At 40.6% G+C, this 19,980-nt stretch overlaps 2 protein-coding genes across 2 annotated transcripts in view; both read left to right on the top strand.

Annotated features, from left to right (window-relative positions):
- Positions 1 to 760: 760 nt before the first annotated feature.
- RIPPLY2 (ripply transcriptional repressor 2) lies at positions 761 to 7,916 on the top strand. The gene is made up of 3 exons (XM_006870669.1): positions 761 to 1,093; positions 1,414 to 1,478; positions 7,763 to 7,916. The coding sequence occupies exons 1-3, from the start codon at positions 761 to 763 to the stop codon at positions 7,914 to 7,916; spliced, it is 552 nt and encodes a 183-aa protein (XP_006870731.1).
- Positions 7,917 to 11,658: 3,742 nt separating this feature from the next.
- LOC102834341 (cytochrome b5 reductase 4-like) overlaps positions 11,659 to 19,980 on the top strand; it is a 141,745-nt gene continuing 133,423 nt past the window's right edge. Inside the window, exons 1-2 of the mRNA XM_006870649.1 lie at positions 11,659 to 11,852; positions 19,295 to 19,448. Coding sequence (XP_006870711.1) covers positions 11,778 to 11,852; positions 19,295 to 19,448 — 229 coding nt within the window. The 5' untranslated portion in view covers positions 11,659 to 11,777. The remainder of the gene's footprint in view (positions 11,853 to 19,294; positions 19,449 to 19,980) is intronic.

Below are 19,980 nucleotides of genomic sequence, written 5' to 3'. Positions count from 1 at the left end.
CCGAGTATAGGTATTGTAAAGTGCTCCTCGAGATGGTTCCCACTCACAGTGACTCTGTATAGGGTTTCCAAGGAGCAGCTGGTGGGTATGAACTGCCCGGACCTAGTGGCTCCAATACAGCACACGCCAGGACTCCATATATATATGTGTATGTACACCTAGTCAGTTAATACATTAAACACAAAACAAAACAAAACCCCTACATTCCTTTCTTGATGTGTTTTATCTTCTATTGTTGCAGGAGTTAAGTACATTCTTTTTTACTTTCCTCCCACCCCATCTTTTAGAACACAGCATTTGTTGAAGGTCAAAAAGCTGAGTGACTCAGACAGTATCCAGTATCGGACAAGTCAAGCAATTACCAGCCACTTGGCCCTTTTGCAGAAATACACAAAACGTGTAGAATCGTTTAATTTTATCCCCTCCTAGCCTCTTCACATGGAAATTGGCTGCTCGGGCGAATGTTATTTTTCACCGCAGCCATGTGTGGAAGAACGATTAACACTCGCTTGACAAAAACCATTCCCGGGCCATTTGGGAGTTGCACGCGTTCACACCCCAAGCTCACCATGATGTGCCTTCACGCGCGGCCTTTTTGTTTATGCGGCGAGCAGCCTAGAGAGTGGGGGAAGAGAGGGAGTGCACCTCTAAATATGCATCAGGCCGTGAAGGCTATATAAAGACTCAGGTCTCTGGCCTAGTAGAGAGGGTCAGGATTGTCCACGAGCTGGCAGCATCTTTCCGCAGTGTCTCCCACACCATGGACACTACGGAGGGCTCGGAGAAAGGAGCCAGCGAATGCGCACACTGCCTCCTCCTGCTCCCTGCAGCCTCCAGCGGCCAGACACGGCGTGGGGGCGCTGACACCGGGTACCAGTGCTCGGCTCAGCCCTACTCCTTCCCTCCAGGGCGTGACTCTCTCCCAGTTCCTCCTTTCCACTTCCCTTCTCCCTGCCCCAGGCTTGGGTTGCTTTTCTCTGGCCTGGGCTCACTTCTGCTGCGCTCTTTGTGCAGATCCACAAGCTTCTGGAGACCGTGGGTTGACCTCGGAGGTGAGAAAAAGGAGGAGGTGCAACAAAACGCCGCGGAGGCGGTGAGTGAGCCACGCTTAACAGGCTGTACCTCAAAGAGGCGCTGAAGATCGTCCAGGGTAAAGTCGCGGAGCCGAGGGACGTGTGGGGTGGGGGTGGGGAGAGTTGCGCGGCTAGGAGTGGATACGCACTCCCACACCGCAGGTGCTGATGCGGCGAGTGAGTCTTGGAGTAATTTGGGCGCACAGATCTTACCTAGAGTGAGATTGCTGTAACTCTCGGGGTCGCATTCTTAGCAGGCTAGTAGAACGCTGGTTCGCTCAGGTTTCGAGTTTCTAGAAGAAGTGGGTGATAACTGCGGCTCATCTCCTTTTGTTCTCAGCTGCCCGGTAGCCTTGGAATGACCGAAGCTTCAGGAAAGCTTTCCCAATACAGACACCCAGTGAGGTGAGTGAGAGGCGTCAGCGCATCCAGCCCCAGGAAAGAGTTGGAGGCATCTCAAAGCCCAACTCAGCCCAACTCCTGTTTGTCTCGTAGAAAAATGTGTGTTCAAGATTAGGAATATTTCTCCACTCAGAGGTCCGTTTACGCATCAAACTGGAAAAAAAAAAAAAAAGTATAGCAGTTCACGCTCCCACCTAAAAGAGTTGGGTGGTAGTTGTTTTAAGCGCTGCCGAGGAGTCAATTCCGACACATAGTGACCTGTGGGGCTGTGGGTTAATGCGCCAGTCTGCAAAGCCACTTTAACTGTAAGGTCTGCAGTTCAAGCTCACCAGCTGCTCCTCGGAAACCCTACAGAGGGTCGCTATGGGTCGGAACTGACTCGATGGCACCTAACAACAACATAGGTTAAGGTCAGCGGTTTGAAACTACCAGCTGTTCGGAGGGAAAAAGATGAGGCTTTCTGCTCCCGTAAAGATTTACAACCAAGCAAACCTTGTACAGGGTCGCTATGAGTCGGAACCGACTCCATGGCACATCATCACCACCATCACCATAGGGTTTCTGAGGAGCAACTGGTGGATTTGAACTGCATTCCAGTGCTTATCTTACAGAGCCACACCAGGAATCCAAAAGAATTGGTAATGGAGTGCATTCTCAGTAAACCATTTAAAATGTGTTATGAACAGGGAAAGTAACTGATACAGTAAATGTAGAATGATGTCTGGCATCAATGTCTAAGAAATACTTTTGATTTAATACTAAGGGAACTGAATGAAATTGACTTCACACCAGGCAGAGTGTATATACTTACTGTATTGCAAACCAGAAGAAAGACTGAAATTCAGTTAGACTTTTGTAGCAAACTAAGTGTAAAGATCATTAAAAGAGTTAAAAGTTATTAACATCCAATGAGGAGTTAATTTACTGTTTCTAACCACAGCTCATGACAATTACGAGGATGGCACAGAAACACAGGGCAGGTAGTGTTTCTGGGCAGTGTTTCATTCTGTTGTACATAGGGTCACTATGAGTTTGAAATGACTCATCCACTCCTAACAATAACAGCCACAGGAATTTAGCTTTTTCTTAGGTGTTTGTAGCTTTTAATTCAAGTGTTAAGTTTAATAATTCAGCAGTTTGCCTGCTTAAGAGAGTTGTTAAATGAAGATCTGTAAGGTGTATATTTGTGGTGCTGCAGGATAATATGCTGGATTGTAAGGTTAGCGGTTCAAACCCACCAGCCTCACCTTGAAAACCCTATATGAGTCCCTATGGGTCGGAACTGACTTGATGACACTTAATAACAATAACAATGTATAGATATTCATTCCCTACTATGTGCTAGCACTGGAGTCCTCGTGTGGTGCCATAGGATAAGTACTTGACCTCAAGATGGGTTGGAACTGCAAGGTCAGCAGTTCAAATGTACCAGTTCAAATGTATAGGGTACTGAGGACAGAAACCCTATACAGGGTCGCTGTGAGTCAGAGCCGACTCAACAGCACTTAACAGCAACAACAATGCACTAGCACTAGTGAAGGACACGGGGGAAAAAATATTACAGAACCATGGCAAGTGCTATAATAAAGTTTCGTCTAGTCTACTTTACAAACAAGTACAGGGCATGATGTACCTAACCTGGCCAGAGGGTGTTAGTGGTGACGGTCAAGATAGACATGCGCCATAGATTGTATTTACTTGAGTCTTGAAGAAGCTATCCAGGTGGGTGGTTGGTGGTGAATGTGTGGAGGAAGCAGGGTTAGAAGAAATAGTATAGGAAAAGTGACATGACGCAGGATCAAGGAACAGCATAACTACTAGAAGCTTCAAAGAGTTGGGATTTGGGTTTGTGAAACTAGGACCATTCCAGCAGTGTAGCCAGAGGCCAGATTTTAATGTCTTTATGGATATGCTGGTACAGAGTTTTGTCCTTATCCTGGATATTGTGTTGGAAATTCTTATTCTTGATTCTGTAGGTAGCTTTGGGGGTTAATCAGAAGAGTGGCGTGATCAGATTTATGTTATAGAAAACTCACTGTGGAAGTGAGTGATACATAAGTTTAGTTAGATGCCCAAAGTCTGACTAAATGGGAAGCTATTCCAATTATTCAGACAAGGAATAGTGAAGGGTCATTTTAAGGCATTGACAAAAAGGGACGTGACTGAGTGAATCTAAGGAAAATTTAGATCACAAAATATATTAGGCTTTGTAATGTGTTGGATATGTTAGGTGAAGAAATCAACAATCAGAATGGCTTCTAAATTTGTGTCTGGTGACTAGGTGAATGTTATACTAGTGGATTGGAAACAACAGCTTGGAACAAATCTGAGGCACAAGATAATGAATTTAATTTTCCTTTTATTAAGTGTACCTGTAGGGTATCCAAATAGAGATGTCCAGTGGAGAACTGCATACCAAGGTCACAGACCCAGAGTCAAGATCTTAACTAGAAATCGTCTTGGGAGGCCTTTGATAAATGAACAGTTTGGGAAATCATGACAATGGGTCAGGTCATCCTAAATAGTCTAGAGAAGAGAGATGATCAATATCAATAAAGCCCTGGGGGAAGGCCAGCTTCAAACTGGTGTACAGAGAAAGTCTACATGGAAATTGAGAAGAATCAGTCCAAACAAGGAAGAATTTAGGGAAGTATGGAATCCCAGGAAGAAAACAGTGGGCCACAGTGAGAAATTCTGGGAAGAAAAATGTGCTAAAGGTTAAACAGTGTTTTTTGATTTTGATAGTTCCAGTTGTTGTTGCTGTTGAGTTGGTTCTGACACATAGGGACCCTATATAGGATTTCTGAGGAGCACCTGGTGGGTCTAAACCGCCAACCTTGCATTTCAAACTGACCTTGCAGTCTAATGCATTATCCTGCAGTGCCACACCAGTTACACACTGGAAAATAAAGTGCTGCTTTTACATAAGCAATTTGTTGCTTTTCCATAATACTATAGCAAGCTATATGTCTTACTCTTAAACTTATTTTTATTACTTGCTATCAATGCTATATAGTATTGTGTGTGTGTGCAAGTTTTACTCAACTGTCAACTTCTTGAGGGTGTTGTATGCCACGGAGTTGACTCTGATTCAGAGGGACCCTATAGAACTGAGCAGAACTGCCCATAGGGTTTCCTAGGCTATAATCTATAAGGGAGCAGAGTGGCTGATAGATTCAAACCACTGACCTTCTGTTAGTAACTGAGTACTTAATCATTGTGTCACCAAGCCTTCATCATCTTGAGGGCTGTTGCTGTTAAAGTGGTGTCATGTTGCTTCTGACTCATAGCGGCCCATTATATAGGCTATCCAAGGAGCAGCTGGTCATTTTGAACCTCTGACCTCCAGTTCAAACTGACCTTGCAGTTCAGTGCTTATCTTATAATGCCATACCATGATTTATTCATTTTAAATTATAAATTATACCTGGCACAAGGGATAACTAAAATATTTATTGAATAACCAAATAATGTGGCTTTAAATTATAAACTTTTTTTTTTTTAACCAATTGCTAGAAACATTTATAAGCTACCTTACTCATTTTTTTGTCTTCTAAATGGAATGCTTATTTAGGATTCAGGACCACAACAATAAATATCAATTATCCTGGGCTATAATACAGTAATGCTCTATGGATGCATATTGTTGTTAAGTGCTATTGAGTCAGTTCCTACTCATAGTGACCCTGTATAGGGTTTCCGAGGAAAACCATTGCTAACGTCAGATGGATCTTGGCTGATAGCAAACAATATCAGAAAGATGTTTACCTTTGCTTTATTGACTATGCAAAAGCTTTTGATTGTGTGACTCATGACAATCATGACAACACTGCAAACGTCAGATGGATCTTGGCTGAAAGCAGAGAATATCAGAAAGATATTTACCTGTGCTTTATTGATTACATGGAGGGTTTAGATTGTGTGAATCATGAAAATTATGACAACATTGCAGAGAGTGAGTATTCTGGAACACTTAATTGTGCTCATGAGGAAACTGTACATAGACCAAGAGGCAGTTGTGTAAACAGAACAGAAGAACACTGAATGGTTTAAAATTAGAAAAGATGTATTTTTTCACCTTACTTATTCAATCCATATGCTGAGCACATAATCCGAGAAGCTGGATTACATGAAGAAGAATGTGACATCAGGATTGAAGGAAGACTCATTAACAATTTGTGATATGCAGATAATACAGCCTTGCTTGCTGCAAGCAAAGAGGGCATAAAATACTTAATGATGAAGATCAAGACCAAAGCCTTTGGTATGGATTGCACCTCAATGTAATGAAAACAAAAATCCTCACCACTGGACCAATAAGCAACATCCATATAAATGGAGAAAAGATTGAAGTTGTTAAAGACTTCATTCTACTCGAATCCGCCATTAACACTCATGGAAGCAACAGTCAACAAATCAAATGATGTGTTGCATTAGACAAATCCACTGCACAAGACCTCTTTAAAGTGTTAAAGAGCAAAGATGTAAGTTTGTGGACTAAAGTTCGCTTGACCCAAGGTATGGTATTTTCAGTAACCTCCAGATTCTGGCAGTGTTTCGTTCTGCTGTGCATAAGGTTGCTATGGGTCGGTACCGGACTCAATGGCACCTAACAACAACAACAATATGCTACTGAAAGTTGGACAGTGACTAAGGAAGACCATAGAAGAATAGATGTATTTACATTATGGTGTTGGAGGAGAATATTTGTGCTCCAACAGTCCAGTACCATGGACTGCCAAAAGAACAAACAAATCTGTACTGGAAGAAGTACAGACAGAATGCTTCTTGGAAGCCAAGATGGCCAGACTTCACCAGTCAATGGAGAAGGTTACCATGTTTGGTAAAGTGAAGGGTCAGAGAAAAAAAAGAAGACCACCAATGAGATGGACTGATGCAGTGGCAGGAGCAATGGACTCTAGTGTATCAATGATTTTGAGGTTAGCACAGGACTGGGCAGTGTTTCATTCTGTTGTGTATAGTCAACACCGACTTGATGGCACCTAACAACATCAACAAATTGGGTTTCCAAGACTGTAAATCTTTGCGGAAGCAGAAAGCCTTATATTTTTTCCTGCAGAGTAGCTACTGGACTCCAACCACTGACTTTATGGTTTGCACTCCAGTACTTATTCTATAGAGCCATATTGTTAAGCGCCGTCGAGTGGTTCCAACTCATAGTGACCCTGTATAAGGTTTCTGAGGAGCAGCTAGTGGGTTTTAATTGCTGGCCATGTGTTTTGCAGCCCAGTGCTGATCCAACAGTACCACACCAGGAGTCCCTGGGACTGTTTACTTCTATACTGCAATGACTGTACTGTGGTTGATAATTCAGCCTTATCCATTCTCCCTTCTTTTCCTTGGATAAAAAATAAGAGAGAGCTAGATGGCAAAATTAATATCTGTTGAGATTTTGGGAATCTTGAGGTAATCATGTTTATATGAAAATTGTTTGTATAAAACCAAAATTATTGTCATTAACTTTTCCAGTATGGGATTTCCAATGTGGCACCATATGATAAGCACTCGACCTCAAAGTTGGTTTGAACCACAAGGTTGGTAGTTCTAACTTACCGGCCACTGCTTAGAAACCATATACAGGGTGACTATGAGTCAGAACTGATTCAACGGCACTTAACAACAACAACAAAGAGTAGCAAAAGAGACAAAGATTTGAGAGAAAGGTAGCCTTCCTATATTTCTACTTGTGAACAAATGGACAGACTTATAAAAATAGTAATTTATTGTACCCTTTTAACCTTTGTTATCTGTATCTATAGCTAAGAGTTAAACCTGTGAGTTTTAAGGAAGGTGCCAGGTGATTTTCGCCTTTGCCATATGTGAGGAGCATAATTTTTTGTTGTCTTTATGAAGTTGACTGTTGTCAGATTTTAATATACAGGCAGGATTCATATTATTTTACCCAAAGTAATTTGGAAATTGGAAGACAAACCATTCTTGTATACTTGGTAAGAATAAATATACATCCATATGCCTGAAGTAAGTCAAATGTTAGCATTATGCTTACAAAGGGTTTAGTGAATTTGTTTGATCCAATTTACGGCTTGGATGAAGATGAAAACTAAAAATCAGTTAATGCAATTTTGGCACATGGACTCCACGAAAGTTGCAATAATAGCATTTTAAAACTCTTTACATTAAGGCTGTATCTAAATGCATAAATCAATTGCTGAATATATGGAGCTCTTGAAATTTGATCATTTCATGAATGTAAGAATTCAGAATACTAAAAAAATAAAACATATTATTTTGTCTGCTTATTTCAGACTATTTTGGCCCAAATCAAAGTGTTATGATTATTTATACCAAGAAGCAGAAGTCCTTCTGAAAAATTTTCCAGTTCAAGCCACCATTTCATTTTATGAAGATTCTGATAGTGAAGATGAGATTGGGGAACTGACCTATGATTTAGAGAATTAATCTGATTAGTTACTTGGGATGACAGTCAAATCTTGTAGGGTTTAAGTTTAGTGTACAAATGTATCATAATCTTTTAAAATAATTTATTTGTATATAAATTATTAATAAATGGAATATTTTATAATTACCATGGTAGTTTGGTCATTTAAAAATTATTCCTACTCTACAAGTCAATATTGGAATTTAAAATAGGAACCATTTACCAAATTGTCTTGATTATATTATAAACAGTTCTTTGTTTTTTTCACCAAATTACAAATGTATGTTTAGCTATAATTTTGCAAGGAATTACAATACTTAATATTCAAGGTTGAATCCTGCAACATCTGTAATTTCCTACTAATTGCCACTGATGTGGTAGTTACAGAATATTATCTTACTTGATAATGAAAAAAATCACCTCATGCTACCAATCATACATAATTATGTGTTGTTTGCTAGCAGATGGTGAAAACACTTTCAATCATCTCTAACTGAGAATAGGAGTCAATTTTAAGGCTATTAAATAAGTTTTTAATAAATGATGAGTCAAGTAATTTTCACTTGAAATATTCCTCTGCTATTCTTAAATTCAGTATTAAGATAACAGGGAATTCAATACAATTGACTGTAGACTATGAGAATTCCCACCTCCAGCCCTTAAAATTTAAACAAAATGTTTAAATGAGAATGATTTTCATGGAGTCTAAAAAAGGCGAGTGCAAAGGCAATAATTTGATAGTATTTTTCCATTTCTGTCCACCTTAGTATGACAAGTGAAAATATGTGTGAAGCACTTCTGTACATCTGAGAGCTAAAAAAATTTCCAGATGTAAGAGAAGTGATCCATTGTGAAAAAAGTTTACCAGACATTTCCTTGGTCTGGATGAAGCATTCTCCAATATCAGGCACCTATCTTTGTTCTGGTTCTCTGCTCCTAATATTCCCATATAAAAATATTCTCATGGAAAAGAAAATAAGAAATTATCGATTACCCTTTCCTACATGGCAGTGGTTCATTTTGTTGTGCATAAGGTCATTAAGAGTTGATGGCACCTAACAACAACAACATTAACTTGTCATCATTTATGAGAGAAAATGAGCAATTCCCAAGGTAAAGGTAACGTAATAAACTACAGTCATGAAGTTTTCTAAGTGGCAATAAGACCTTTTCACAACATGCATTTCAACTGCCAATAAAAAAAATATGTGTAATATTTCATAGGAGTCCTGGTGTGGTGCTATAGGATAAGCACTGGACTGCTAACCACAAGATCAGCGGTTCAAACCCACTGGTCGATTAGAGTCACTATGAGTCAGAACTGGCTCGATGGCACTTAACAACAACACAATATTCCAGGAGAGTACTGTATAGAGGCAAAGTTCAGAGTTAGCTAAGAAATATCTTTTACTTTAATGGTTATATATATCCACACATTTTTTTCCTTCTATTTGAAAAGCTACTATAAACATAACTTCGGTTTACAGACACAGGATAAGTGAAGAGATAACAAGTTCAAATCATGACAGTGGTTCCAGATTGGCAAAGGTAGTAGTGGGAGGGTTACAGACCTGTTCAAATGTTCTCCCCCGAGTCGTTTCTACTCTCGGGATCTGTATGTTCCACAAGGGACACACAATATATTCACCAGGTCACCCATCTGGATCTTGGGCATAAAGGACTGTTTACCTGCACAGTATTTGTACTTCTCTCAATATGTTGGAATAGTATGCCAAACCACCATTTAATCTACACATATAAATAGCAATCTGGTATAGGGTTTTGAAGCTGCAAGCCTTTACAGGAGTCACAAATATAATGCTTATTAAAACTTAATATCATTTTTCAGATATGGAAAATCAGACTTTGAAATGCTAAAATGACTTGCATAAGGCTGCCTGCCCAGTTATTAGGTGCAAGATCTGCATTCAAACCTCATCTGTTCAACTCTCAAACAGATTTCCTTTTGGGCCTTACAGGTGGGGGTAAATTGCATCTGTACACAATTCCTTGTATAAGGAGTTGGGTGAGGAGGAAGATGTTGTGAGTGGGTGAATGGAGCAAAGATCAACTTTACCAATTTTTTTTACTCATTTGTCAGTCATTAAGGAGAGTTCTCAAGGAACCCTGGTAGCGTAGTGGATTATAAACTGGCCTGCTAACTGAAAAGTTACTAGTTTGAATCTTCCAGCTGCTTCATAGAAGAAATAAGAGGTTTTTGGATCCTGTAAAGATTCACAGCTTCAGAAATCCTATACAGAGTCACTTCTTGTTGTTGTTGTCAGGTGCCATCGAGTCAGAACTGACTCATAGCGACCCCATGCAAAGCAGAACGAAACAGTGTCTGATCCTGGGTCAACCTCACCACTGCTGCCACACTTGAGTCCATCAATGATGCCACCTGGCCAATCCATCTCCTTGGGGGTCTTTCTCTTTTTCTCTGACCCTCCACCTTACCCAGCATGACATCCTTCTCCAGTGACTGTTCCCTCCGGACAACATGTCCAAAGTATGAGAGACAAAGCTTAGCCATCTTGGCCTCCAAGGAGCACTCTGGCTGCACTTCTTCCAAAACAGATCTATTGGTTCTCTGGCAGTCCACGGCACTTTCAGTATTCTCCTCCAACACCACAACTCAAAGGCATCAATTCTTCTATGATCTTCCTTATTAGAGTCACTATGAGTTGGAAATGACTGGGTGACCCACAACCACGACCACCAAGGAGGGTTATCAGAGGTGAAATTTTCTCACAGGGGTGACTTTACATTTGATACCTTAGCTCTTAAAGGGCAGTTTCAGAGAACTCGAAATACTTTTAATAGGAGTGATGGCTGGCAACCCTGAATAGTGTTTTGAGGCTGTGAATTTTTATGGGAGCAGAGTTTTTCATCTTTCTTCTATAGAGTGGCTGGTGGATTTGCACTGCTGATCTTAGCGGTTAGCAGACCAATGCAGGAACCCACTAAGACACAATAGTTCCTTCAAACAAGTGTTAAGTACCGTTAAGTCGGTTCCGACTTACAGCGATCTTGCATAGGGTTGCAAAGAAGCAGCTATTGGGTTTGAACTGCCAAACTTGCTGTTAGCAGTCCAGTGCTTATCCAACAGTGTCATACGAGGACTCTTTAATACGAATTGTTGTTAAGAGCCGTCAATTCGGTTCCGACTCAGAGTGACCCTTTGTAGGGTTTTCAAGGAGCCACTGGTGGAGTTGAACCGCCAACTTTGCACTTAGCAGTCCAGTGCTTATCCTACAGCGACACACGAGGACCCCGAGTTGTTGTGTGCCATCGAGTCGGTTCTGACTGATAGCGACCCCTATACAGGCTGCCGACCGCCGACCTTGTGGTTTAAACCTACCTTTCGGTCTAGTGCTTTCTCCCACAGCGCCACACTAGAACTCCAGGACCTCAAGTAGTGAGTGTTATTCCATGTTTCAAGTCACATTAATACTATTTAGCGATGGACAGAGTGTTAACAGAATTCGAGAGGAATTTATTTTCAGATTCAGTCAGCACCAGGGGCGAAGAACAGCTTCCCTTAACATATGCTTAAATCTTTCCGCGAATTAGTTGTAAACCCCGCCCCCCGCTGAAGTTCCGGGGTGGTGGGGTGGTGGTGGTGGGAGGGGACAACCTGAACATGCGCTTTTCTACGCAGGCGGAGCTCTTCCTTTTTTAACCCCGAATTTTCTCCTTGGCTCCGCCCACGCAGCTCCGACGTGCTTGCGTCATGGCGCGCCTCACCCCAGGCGACCCCGGAAGTGGGTCGGGGGCTTGGCCTCTCCCGGCCGCGGAGCCGGAGCCGGAGGCCTTACCCATAGAAGAGTCCAATCATCTGGTGTCGGACCCCAGGCAGGGCCTGGATCGGGGGTTTCAAGATGCTGAATGTCCCTTCCCAGTCTTTCCCGGCCTCCAGCTCACAGCAGCGCGTCGCCGCCGGGGGACGTAGCAAGGTAAGCGGGACACTGCTGGTCTTAGCCTTCGATCGCCGCCCGACGGCTTTTCGCGCTAACGCTCAACCTATTTTATTTTTTTCCACTCTACTGTCTCTTTCCTCTCCAGCTTTTGCTTGCTTCTCCCATAGCTGGCGACTTCATTCTGATCTTCTCCATCTCCAACCCTCGAACTTTCCGAACTTTTCTCTCTTTTACCTGCTAGCCCCCTGTACTAGGTGGCGCCGAGTCGTTTCCGACTCATAGCGACCCTATTCACAAGAGAACGACCACTACCCGTCCGGCACCATCCTCACAATTAATGTTTGAGCCCATTGTTGCAGCCACTGTCAGTCCTCTTCTTACCCATTCCTTTATCCGGCTCTTCCTCATCCTGCTTGTCTTTTCCCGCTAATTAAATCAGACATGTAAAACAGGGCCAGGCATTTCCCTCTACTCTTATATTCTCCTTTTTACAGAGGAGTTGTGAGTACTGTGTGTCTCCTAACAGAAGGGAAAGGCTGGGCAGTGTCGACAGTGACAATTCTTCCGTCGGAAGGGGTGCCTGAAACTATAGTGGATTAGAGAAGCTAGGACAAGTGTCTGCGTATTTCCCGTCAGGCTTGTAGACACTTCTCCAAACAATGCATTCTACGTCTAGTACCTTATTGCTTCATCACTGCTTTCTTTTTACTGAAATCACTTTCTGATTTTGAAGGTAATATATATTCTTGAGTCTTTGTTGAGCCTTTTTATTGTTAGCAACAGGTAGAATACAAATGCAAAATTTAGTAAAACAGTTGCCATTTGTGTTCATTGCAAGGTGAATGTTGTCTGCTTCTGCTGTTTGTTGTTATTAGGTGCCATCCTGTCGGTTCTGACTCTTAGCAACCTTTTGCATAATAGAACAAAAGACTGCCCGGTTCTGTGCCATCCTCACAATCTTCAGTCTTGAGCCAATCCATGTCATTGGGGGTCCTTCTCTTTTTTGCTAACCCTCCACGCTACCAAGTATATCCTTCACCAGCGACTGTTCCTACCTGATATATGTACAAAGTATGAGAGATGAAGTTTCACCGTTCTGGCTGTACTTCTTCCAAAGCAGATTTGTTTGTTCTTCTGGTAGCTCATGGTACTTTTAATATTTTTTTGCAATGCTATAACTCACATATGTCAGTTCTTCTATGGTCTTCTTTATTCACTGCTATTTGTTATTTGGAGTCCTAGTGTGGCGCTGTGGGATAAGGCACTGGACTGCAAGGTCAGTTTGAACCACAAGGTTGGCAGTTCAAACTCAACAGCTGCTATTTGGAACCCCTATACAGGGTCACTGTAAGAACCGACTCGATTGCACTTAACAACAACAACAGTTTGTTAGTTCTTCATTAGCTCCTAATTTTGTAACCACATCTTACTTGTTTTGAGACTTCCACCTTCCACTTAACTTACACTACTCCTTTATCTTTTTCATCTCTGTGTTAGCATCATTTATGATCTGATCCTAGATCAGAATATAGGATTCAGAGATCTGTAGGTTTCATTGCCTTTCAGAAGTCTGTATGTTCTAAGTGTTCTGAGTACTTTACATATAAGGCTGGGTCAAAAATGAACCTTACTCTAGTTACATTAAAACACTTGTCCATGTCCACAGCTAATGACAGCATTGAGCATGCAGGTGAAATGATTTTGTTGAATAATTGAATGACAGTAGGCTACGTGGCAGATCATTTGCAAATCAGCCATGGCTCTGACTATGAAATAATCCACAGTAGATTTCAAAAAATTTGTGTGAGCATAAACAGAAGTGTTTGGATACCTGCAAACAAAATTTGAACCAATACTCGATGGAAGGTAAGTTGTTTTTTTTTAAGTTGTTTTTGGTGGCGAGACATGGATTCATCACTGTGAGCCTGAGAGTAAATGGCAGAGTATGGAGTGGAAACATCCGCGTTTGTCGACCAAGAAAAAGTTCAAAAGTCAGCCATCTGCTGGAAAATTGATGCTTACAGTTTTCTGGGATTCTCAACAACACTTACCAAGAAAAAGGTTCAATGATCAACAGTGCTTCTTACTGTGAGATGTTCACTGAAGAGCTGTTAAGCATTCTCTCTATAGCCTAGATCTTGCTCCATTGGACTGCTGAAGGCTGAAAGCATCCCTCAAAGATGAAGATCCACCTCCGACGAAGCAGTGAAGACAACACTGCATTTGTGGCTCACAGCTCAGCCTAAAGCATTCTTTAATAAGGGAAAACGAAAGTTTGTTGGCAGATATACAAAGTGTATTAAAAAGCAAAGAGATTATGTCAAAAATGATGTATTTGTCTTTTCTAAAAGTTGATTAAATAAATGATATAGCCAGAGTGTGGATAATTTTTGACTCACCCTCATATATTTAACAACAATCCTATAAAGTGGGTAACTGGCTAAGAAATGTTGCTGTATAGGCTTGCTGTGGTATGAATGGCTGTGACATTTCATCTCTTGCTCTGTTTATCACCCAATCATCCAGTCATGTGTCTTTTCTTTTCATGGGTGTTTGGCTGTTTCTCGCTTTATGCTATATGCTTAATAGCATAGTTTTTCTGGAAAAAGAGCTAAGAGTTTATGCCCTTCTACATTAAAACTACCAACCATATCCTCAGCTCCATTTGAAGGTGAAAATTCAGGGCAAAGATAGAAAGTTCAAATGGCAAAAGTGAGTTTTGTGTCTAAAAAGAGAACACAATCAGAATACTGTGCAATCAAAGGTAAACTCAATCTTTCATGTAAAACAAGATAATTTTGGCTTGACAGAATCTGATTCAGGATGGAGGAAATAGTGGAGGTTGTATATCGTAATTGTTAAAACATGGATTTTTAAAGTCTGAAACACTCAAAATTCCTTTCCCAGCCTTAGCTACTTTGAGTATAGATTTCCTCAGGTATAAAATGAGAGTAACAGTTCCCATTTTATAGGACTATTAGGATGGAGTCATGGTGTGGCACTGTGGGTTAATGCACTGGACTGCAAGGTTGCTTTGAATTGCAAGGTCAGTGGTACAGACTTACAAGCTGCTCTTCGAAAACCCAATACAGGGTCGCTATGAGTTAATACTGACTTGATGGCACTTAAGAACAACAATTGATAGGATTAAATTAAATAATGCTTCTCAGCACAGTTTTGGTATATGGTAACCCCTCAGTAAATGTTCATTGCCCTTAGGCTTTCATTTAAATCTCAGGAGTTATTGGACAAAGTTTAGCACATCACCTGGCACAGATTGTTCACTTAGTATATGATTGCTGTTTTGATGACGAAGACATGCTGTCGACTTGGTTCCGTCTCATATCAACTCTGTATAGGGTTTCTGAGGAGGCTGGTGGGTTTGAACCACCAACCTCGTGGTTAGTAGTCCAGTTCTTATCCTACAATGCCTACTATTAAATCAGTATTTGAGAACCTACTATAGGCTGGGATTGTCATCTGTGATTTCAAAGAGTTCATTCTCATGTACTACACATGCTACACAGACTAATGGAGTTCCTGGTATGGCATTGCAGGTTAATGTGTTGGACTGCAAGGTCAGTTTGAACCGCAAAGTTGGTAGTTCAAACCCACCAGTTACTTCTTGGAAACCCTACACAGAGTCGCTATGGGTCGGAACTGATTCAGTGGTACTTAACAGCAACAACAACAACACAGGCTAGTAGAAGGCAGTTATAATGCCATAGTGTTACAGTAAGGTGTTATGATCACTTGGTTGTTGGGGGTTAGAGAAAGCTTCAGAAGGAAATGCCTGTTTGTTTTGTGGAGGAGGGAGGGATGGAGGAGGAAGGAGGTTGATCCAGACTAAGAGGTTGACCCTAGAACTAAGGAGTGTAATTGTTGTGTTCACTGTTGTTAGGTGCCATTGAGTCAGTACTGACCCGTAGCGAATTTATGCACGGCAGAACGAAACACTGCCTGATCCTGGGCCAAACTCACTATTGTTGCCACACTTGAGTCCATCGATGCTGCCATTTGGCCAATCCATCTCATTGAGTGTCTCCCTTTTTCTCTGACCCTCCATCTTACCAAACATGATATCCTTCTCTAGCAACTGGTCCCTCCTGCCAACATGTCCGAAGTATGAGAGACAAAGTTTGGCCATCCTGGCCTCCAAGGAGCACTCTGGCTGCACTTCTTCCAAAGTGGATCTATTGGTTCTTTTGGCAGCCCATGGCACTTACAATATTCTCCTTCAACACCATAAATCAAAAGCATCAATTCATAAAAAGAAGCCTTGGTGAGTTAAACTTTAGACTGTTAACCACAGAGTGAGCACTTCAAACCCTCTGGAGGAAGATAAGGCTATCTGCTCCTGTAAAGATATACAGTCCCTGGAAACCCTATGATGCAGTTCTACTTTGTCTTATAGGGTTACTGTGAGTTGGAATTGACTCAGTGTGAGCAGACTAACCTAAATGTTGCCACAGAAGAAAGACCTGGAAATTGACCTATACTTGTGGATGTAGTAGCTCAAAATACCAACTGAGAGAGAAGAAGTCTTCACATCAAGTATCAATGCTATCCTCTCTGTATATAGGGATGGACACCTTAGATATTGGCTACCTAAAATGAGGGGGCGATAAAGGCACGAAGTAACTGGATTATAAGTTTTCAAGAGGGAGTTTAGTTTAAGAGTGTGTGGGGAAAGGTAGAGTCCCCACTGAATAGTTCTCATCTTATCTTAGATGGGTCTGGTGAAAAGAGATGGGGATAAGATTCTTATGATTGAATAGTGAGTAATTGTTATCATGACTAATTGTGATTGTCACAACTGTAAAGAGAGAAGTTTTGTAGTATTAGTTAATCTTACAGTCCAGAAACAGGACCCTAGGACTATCAACAGAGAAGAGCATAAGTGGAATGTGGGACCCTAGCCAGAGAAGCAGCGACACTAGAGATGAAGGCAGAGATGAGGACATGGAGAGGGAGAGCAGCTGAGGACTCTGGACTCATGGAAAGTGAGGGACTGGGTACTTGAGGTCATGAAGCAGGCTTGAATAATGTGTCCTTTGGTTGTTTAAATTATTATATATTCCTGAGTGTTTTTGTGTATATTACTCCCCCCCATCCCCCCCAAAAAAAACACCCAGAGGGAATGGAAGCAAATGCTGTTGAATCATGATTCATGGAGATTGTAATCATTGCAATGAAATGATGGTGTAAAGTTGATGTTCTCCCATGTAAACTATCATTCAGTTTACAATAAAAACTTAAAAAAAAAAAAGGCCTGGAGATATGTTTCCATAAGTTTACAGCCAAGAAAATTCTATGGTATATTTCTACTATGTAACACATAGAATCACCATGAGTAAAATCTGTTCAACAGCAAAAGTTTTTTGTCTGCTTTTTAAAGTAAACTGTAGACCTACTGAAGGATAGATTTGCATTTCCAAAAAATCTCTTTAGTTACCCTATGATTTGGGTGGAAAGAAAAAGGTGATTTTCGTTTGGGATGGGAAAGATGATTTGCTCAATGCTACTTCAGACTGAATGGCATTTAACAACAACAACACTCTTAAGATCTAAAGGCTTTAAGTGATGATAAGAATGGGCAGTAAGTATAATTTAGGAAAATGATGTATAGTCCTTGAGTATGTCTGCTTTTATAGTACATGTTTTATATTATTATATTACAAGCTAATTATACACGTTTCGATATTAGCCCTGTCCCATAGAGAAGTCTTGAACAAAATTCATGAGGTTATCTATAATTGGTTTAAATGCTAATAAAAGCTCTCATCTCAAAAATCTTGAAAATGTGGTTTTTTGGTTTGGATTTTTTAAAAATCCCATTGTCAAATCCTCTAGGCAATGTTTGACATTGATAAATATTAATAGTATTTGACAGTAGTAATAAATATTTTAGGCTTTGAATTCAGTCATTACTACTGCTTCAACTATTACCACAACATATATGAAAGTTATTCTTAGCTCAAAGGCTTAGACACAAGGCATAGTTGGCCGCCCATCTTTTTGACTGCTAAAGTGATTGAAGGTTGGAGTTCATCAAGAGGTTCCTAGAAAGGCCTGGTGAACTTTCTGAGAAATCAGCTAGTGAAAACCCTCTGGAACACAGGTCTCCTCTGATGCACATGGGATTGCTGTGTGTTGGAATCGACTTGACTGTAACTGGCCAACTGGCTCTGAGTGTTACAGTTTTGTTATTTTCCTTTACTTGAGAATCTTTGGTTTTCTTTGTATTCTTAAGAAACACATTTTTGCTGAGTGATTTTTAATGTTCTGTTCTAATGTCCAGAAACTCAAGGCGCCCTAGTGATACAGTGTTAACCCCACCAGTTGCTCCACATGAGAAAGATGGGCAGTCTGCTCCAGTAAAGATTGTCATTGTTAAGTGCCACTGAGTCAGTTCCGGCTCATGTTGACCTTGGGTAGGGTTTCCAAGGAGTGGCTGGTGGATTTGAACTTCCAACCTTGTAGTTAGCAGTCTAGTACTTATCCTATAGCTCCACGCCAAGATTTAAAAATCCTATGGGGAAGTTTTATCCTCGTGTGTGGTTAATATGCTGGACTGCAAAGTTGGCTTGAACCACAAGGTTGGCAGTTTAATCTCAACAGCCACTCCTCGGAAACCCTATACAGGGTCGCTGTGGGTCACAGCTGACTCAGTGGCACTTAACAACAACAACAACAATAGGTTTGCTAGGAGTTTGAATCAACTAGATGGCATTGGGTAACCAGAAATTCAGTCTTAACTGGTTGTTTACTTTTTCTCCTATTAAATTTTTTGATTTTTTTCTTTTTACATATTTATTGAAATAATATTTTTTTGTATTTTAGGTCAAAGTTCCATAGCAAATTAGGTTTCAATTAACAATTTTTGTACAAATTGTTCTATGACATTGGTTATTGTATTTATTTTACAATATGTCAGCGTTTTCATTTTATTCTGTTCCGTTTCCATTAACCTAGCACCCCTGCTCCTCCTTACTGTCTCATTTTTGCTTTAAGGTAAATGTTAACCAGTTGGTCTCATACACTTAGTGGATTATTTAAAGGAGACTAGGACTCATGAGCAATACTGTTTATTCCATTTTTAAAGTGAAAATATTTTAGTATAAAAATGTAAGTGACTTTCCAAAGCTCTAGCAATTTAGTGGCAGGACCAGAACCAGAAGTAGTTTTCTGCCTCCCTGTTTAGTACTCTTCTTATACTATGATATTATTATGATGCTTATTTGTATGATAAGTCCTACCTGATCGCTCAGCTCTTTTAAGTAATATTCTACTTGTGACTCTCACACAAAAACTATATTGACAGCCTCCTAAAACTAAGATTTGTAGAATTGTTAGATTTGTATTTCATTATCTTTTTAAACAGGAATGAGAGTAATGAAGTAGTCTGAAGACAGGCAGCAGGAAGAAAGACAAAGGACCTTGAAGCCAAATTGAAATCTTCCCTTTTCCTTTTTTAGGTTCCTTTAAAACAAGGCAGAAGTCTTATGGATTGGATTCGATTGACCAAAAGTGGAAAGGATCTGACAGGATTGAAAGGAAGGTTAATCGATGTAACTGAAGAAGAACTTAAAAGACACAACAAAAAAGATGATTGTTGGATATGTATAAGAGGTAGGTGGTATTTGTAATGTTCTTCAAAAAATATTGATTGTGTTTTCCAGTTGTAATACTCTATAACCCCTTGGTCGTGCTATTTGTTGATACTATTCACAGTTAAACAGTTGGAGTCCTGGTGTGGTGCTGTAGGTTAATGCGCCAGACTGCAAAGCCAAATTTGAATTGTAAGGTCGGCGGTTCAAGCTCACTAGCTGCTCCTTGGAAACCCTATACAGGGTCGCTATGGGTTGGAACTGACTCGACAGCATTTAACAATAACAACAACATTCACAATTAGGTAATGAAAATATATGTGTGCTAGCAGCGTATGCTAGGCAGCAAAAGATAAATTCTGACTTCGAGCAGTATTTATTCTTTAGATAATCGTTTACATTCTGATCCAGAAAACAGTGAATTTCTGAGATGAAATTTTTTTTCTGTAGCATCCCTGTACTCAATTTCCTTGGGAAGGAAGCAAGTGTTGGTCATTGTAATGCCAGACTAATTCAATAACATCTAGTTTTTGACTTTCAATAACTTTCCACAT

This window comes from Chrysochloris asiatica, unplaced genomic scaffold, assembly GCF_000296735.1.
Source record: "Chrysochloris asiatica unplaced genomic scaffold, ChrAsi1.0 scaffold00146, whole genome shotgun sequence".
NCBI lineage: Eukaryota > Metazoa > Chordata > Mammalia > Afrosoricida > Chrysochloridae > Chrysochloris > Chrysochloris asiatica.
This window is presented reverse-complemented; position numbering and strand designations above follow the sequence as displayed.

Coding starts and splice junctions, on each gene's coding strand:
- RIPPLY2 (XM_006870669.1), top strand. CDS start 761: ATGGACACTACGGAGGGCTCGGAGAAAGGAGCCAGCGAATGCGCACAC. Junction 1,094..1,413: donor AACAAAACGCCGCGGAGGCG/GTGAGTGAGCCA, acceptor TTTTGTTCTCAG/CTGCCCGGTAGCCTTGGAAT. Junction 1,479..7,762: donor CAATACAGACACCCAGTGAG/GTGAGTGAGAGG, acceptor TGCTTATTTCAG/ACTATTTTGGCCCAAATCAA.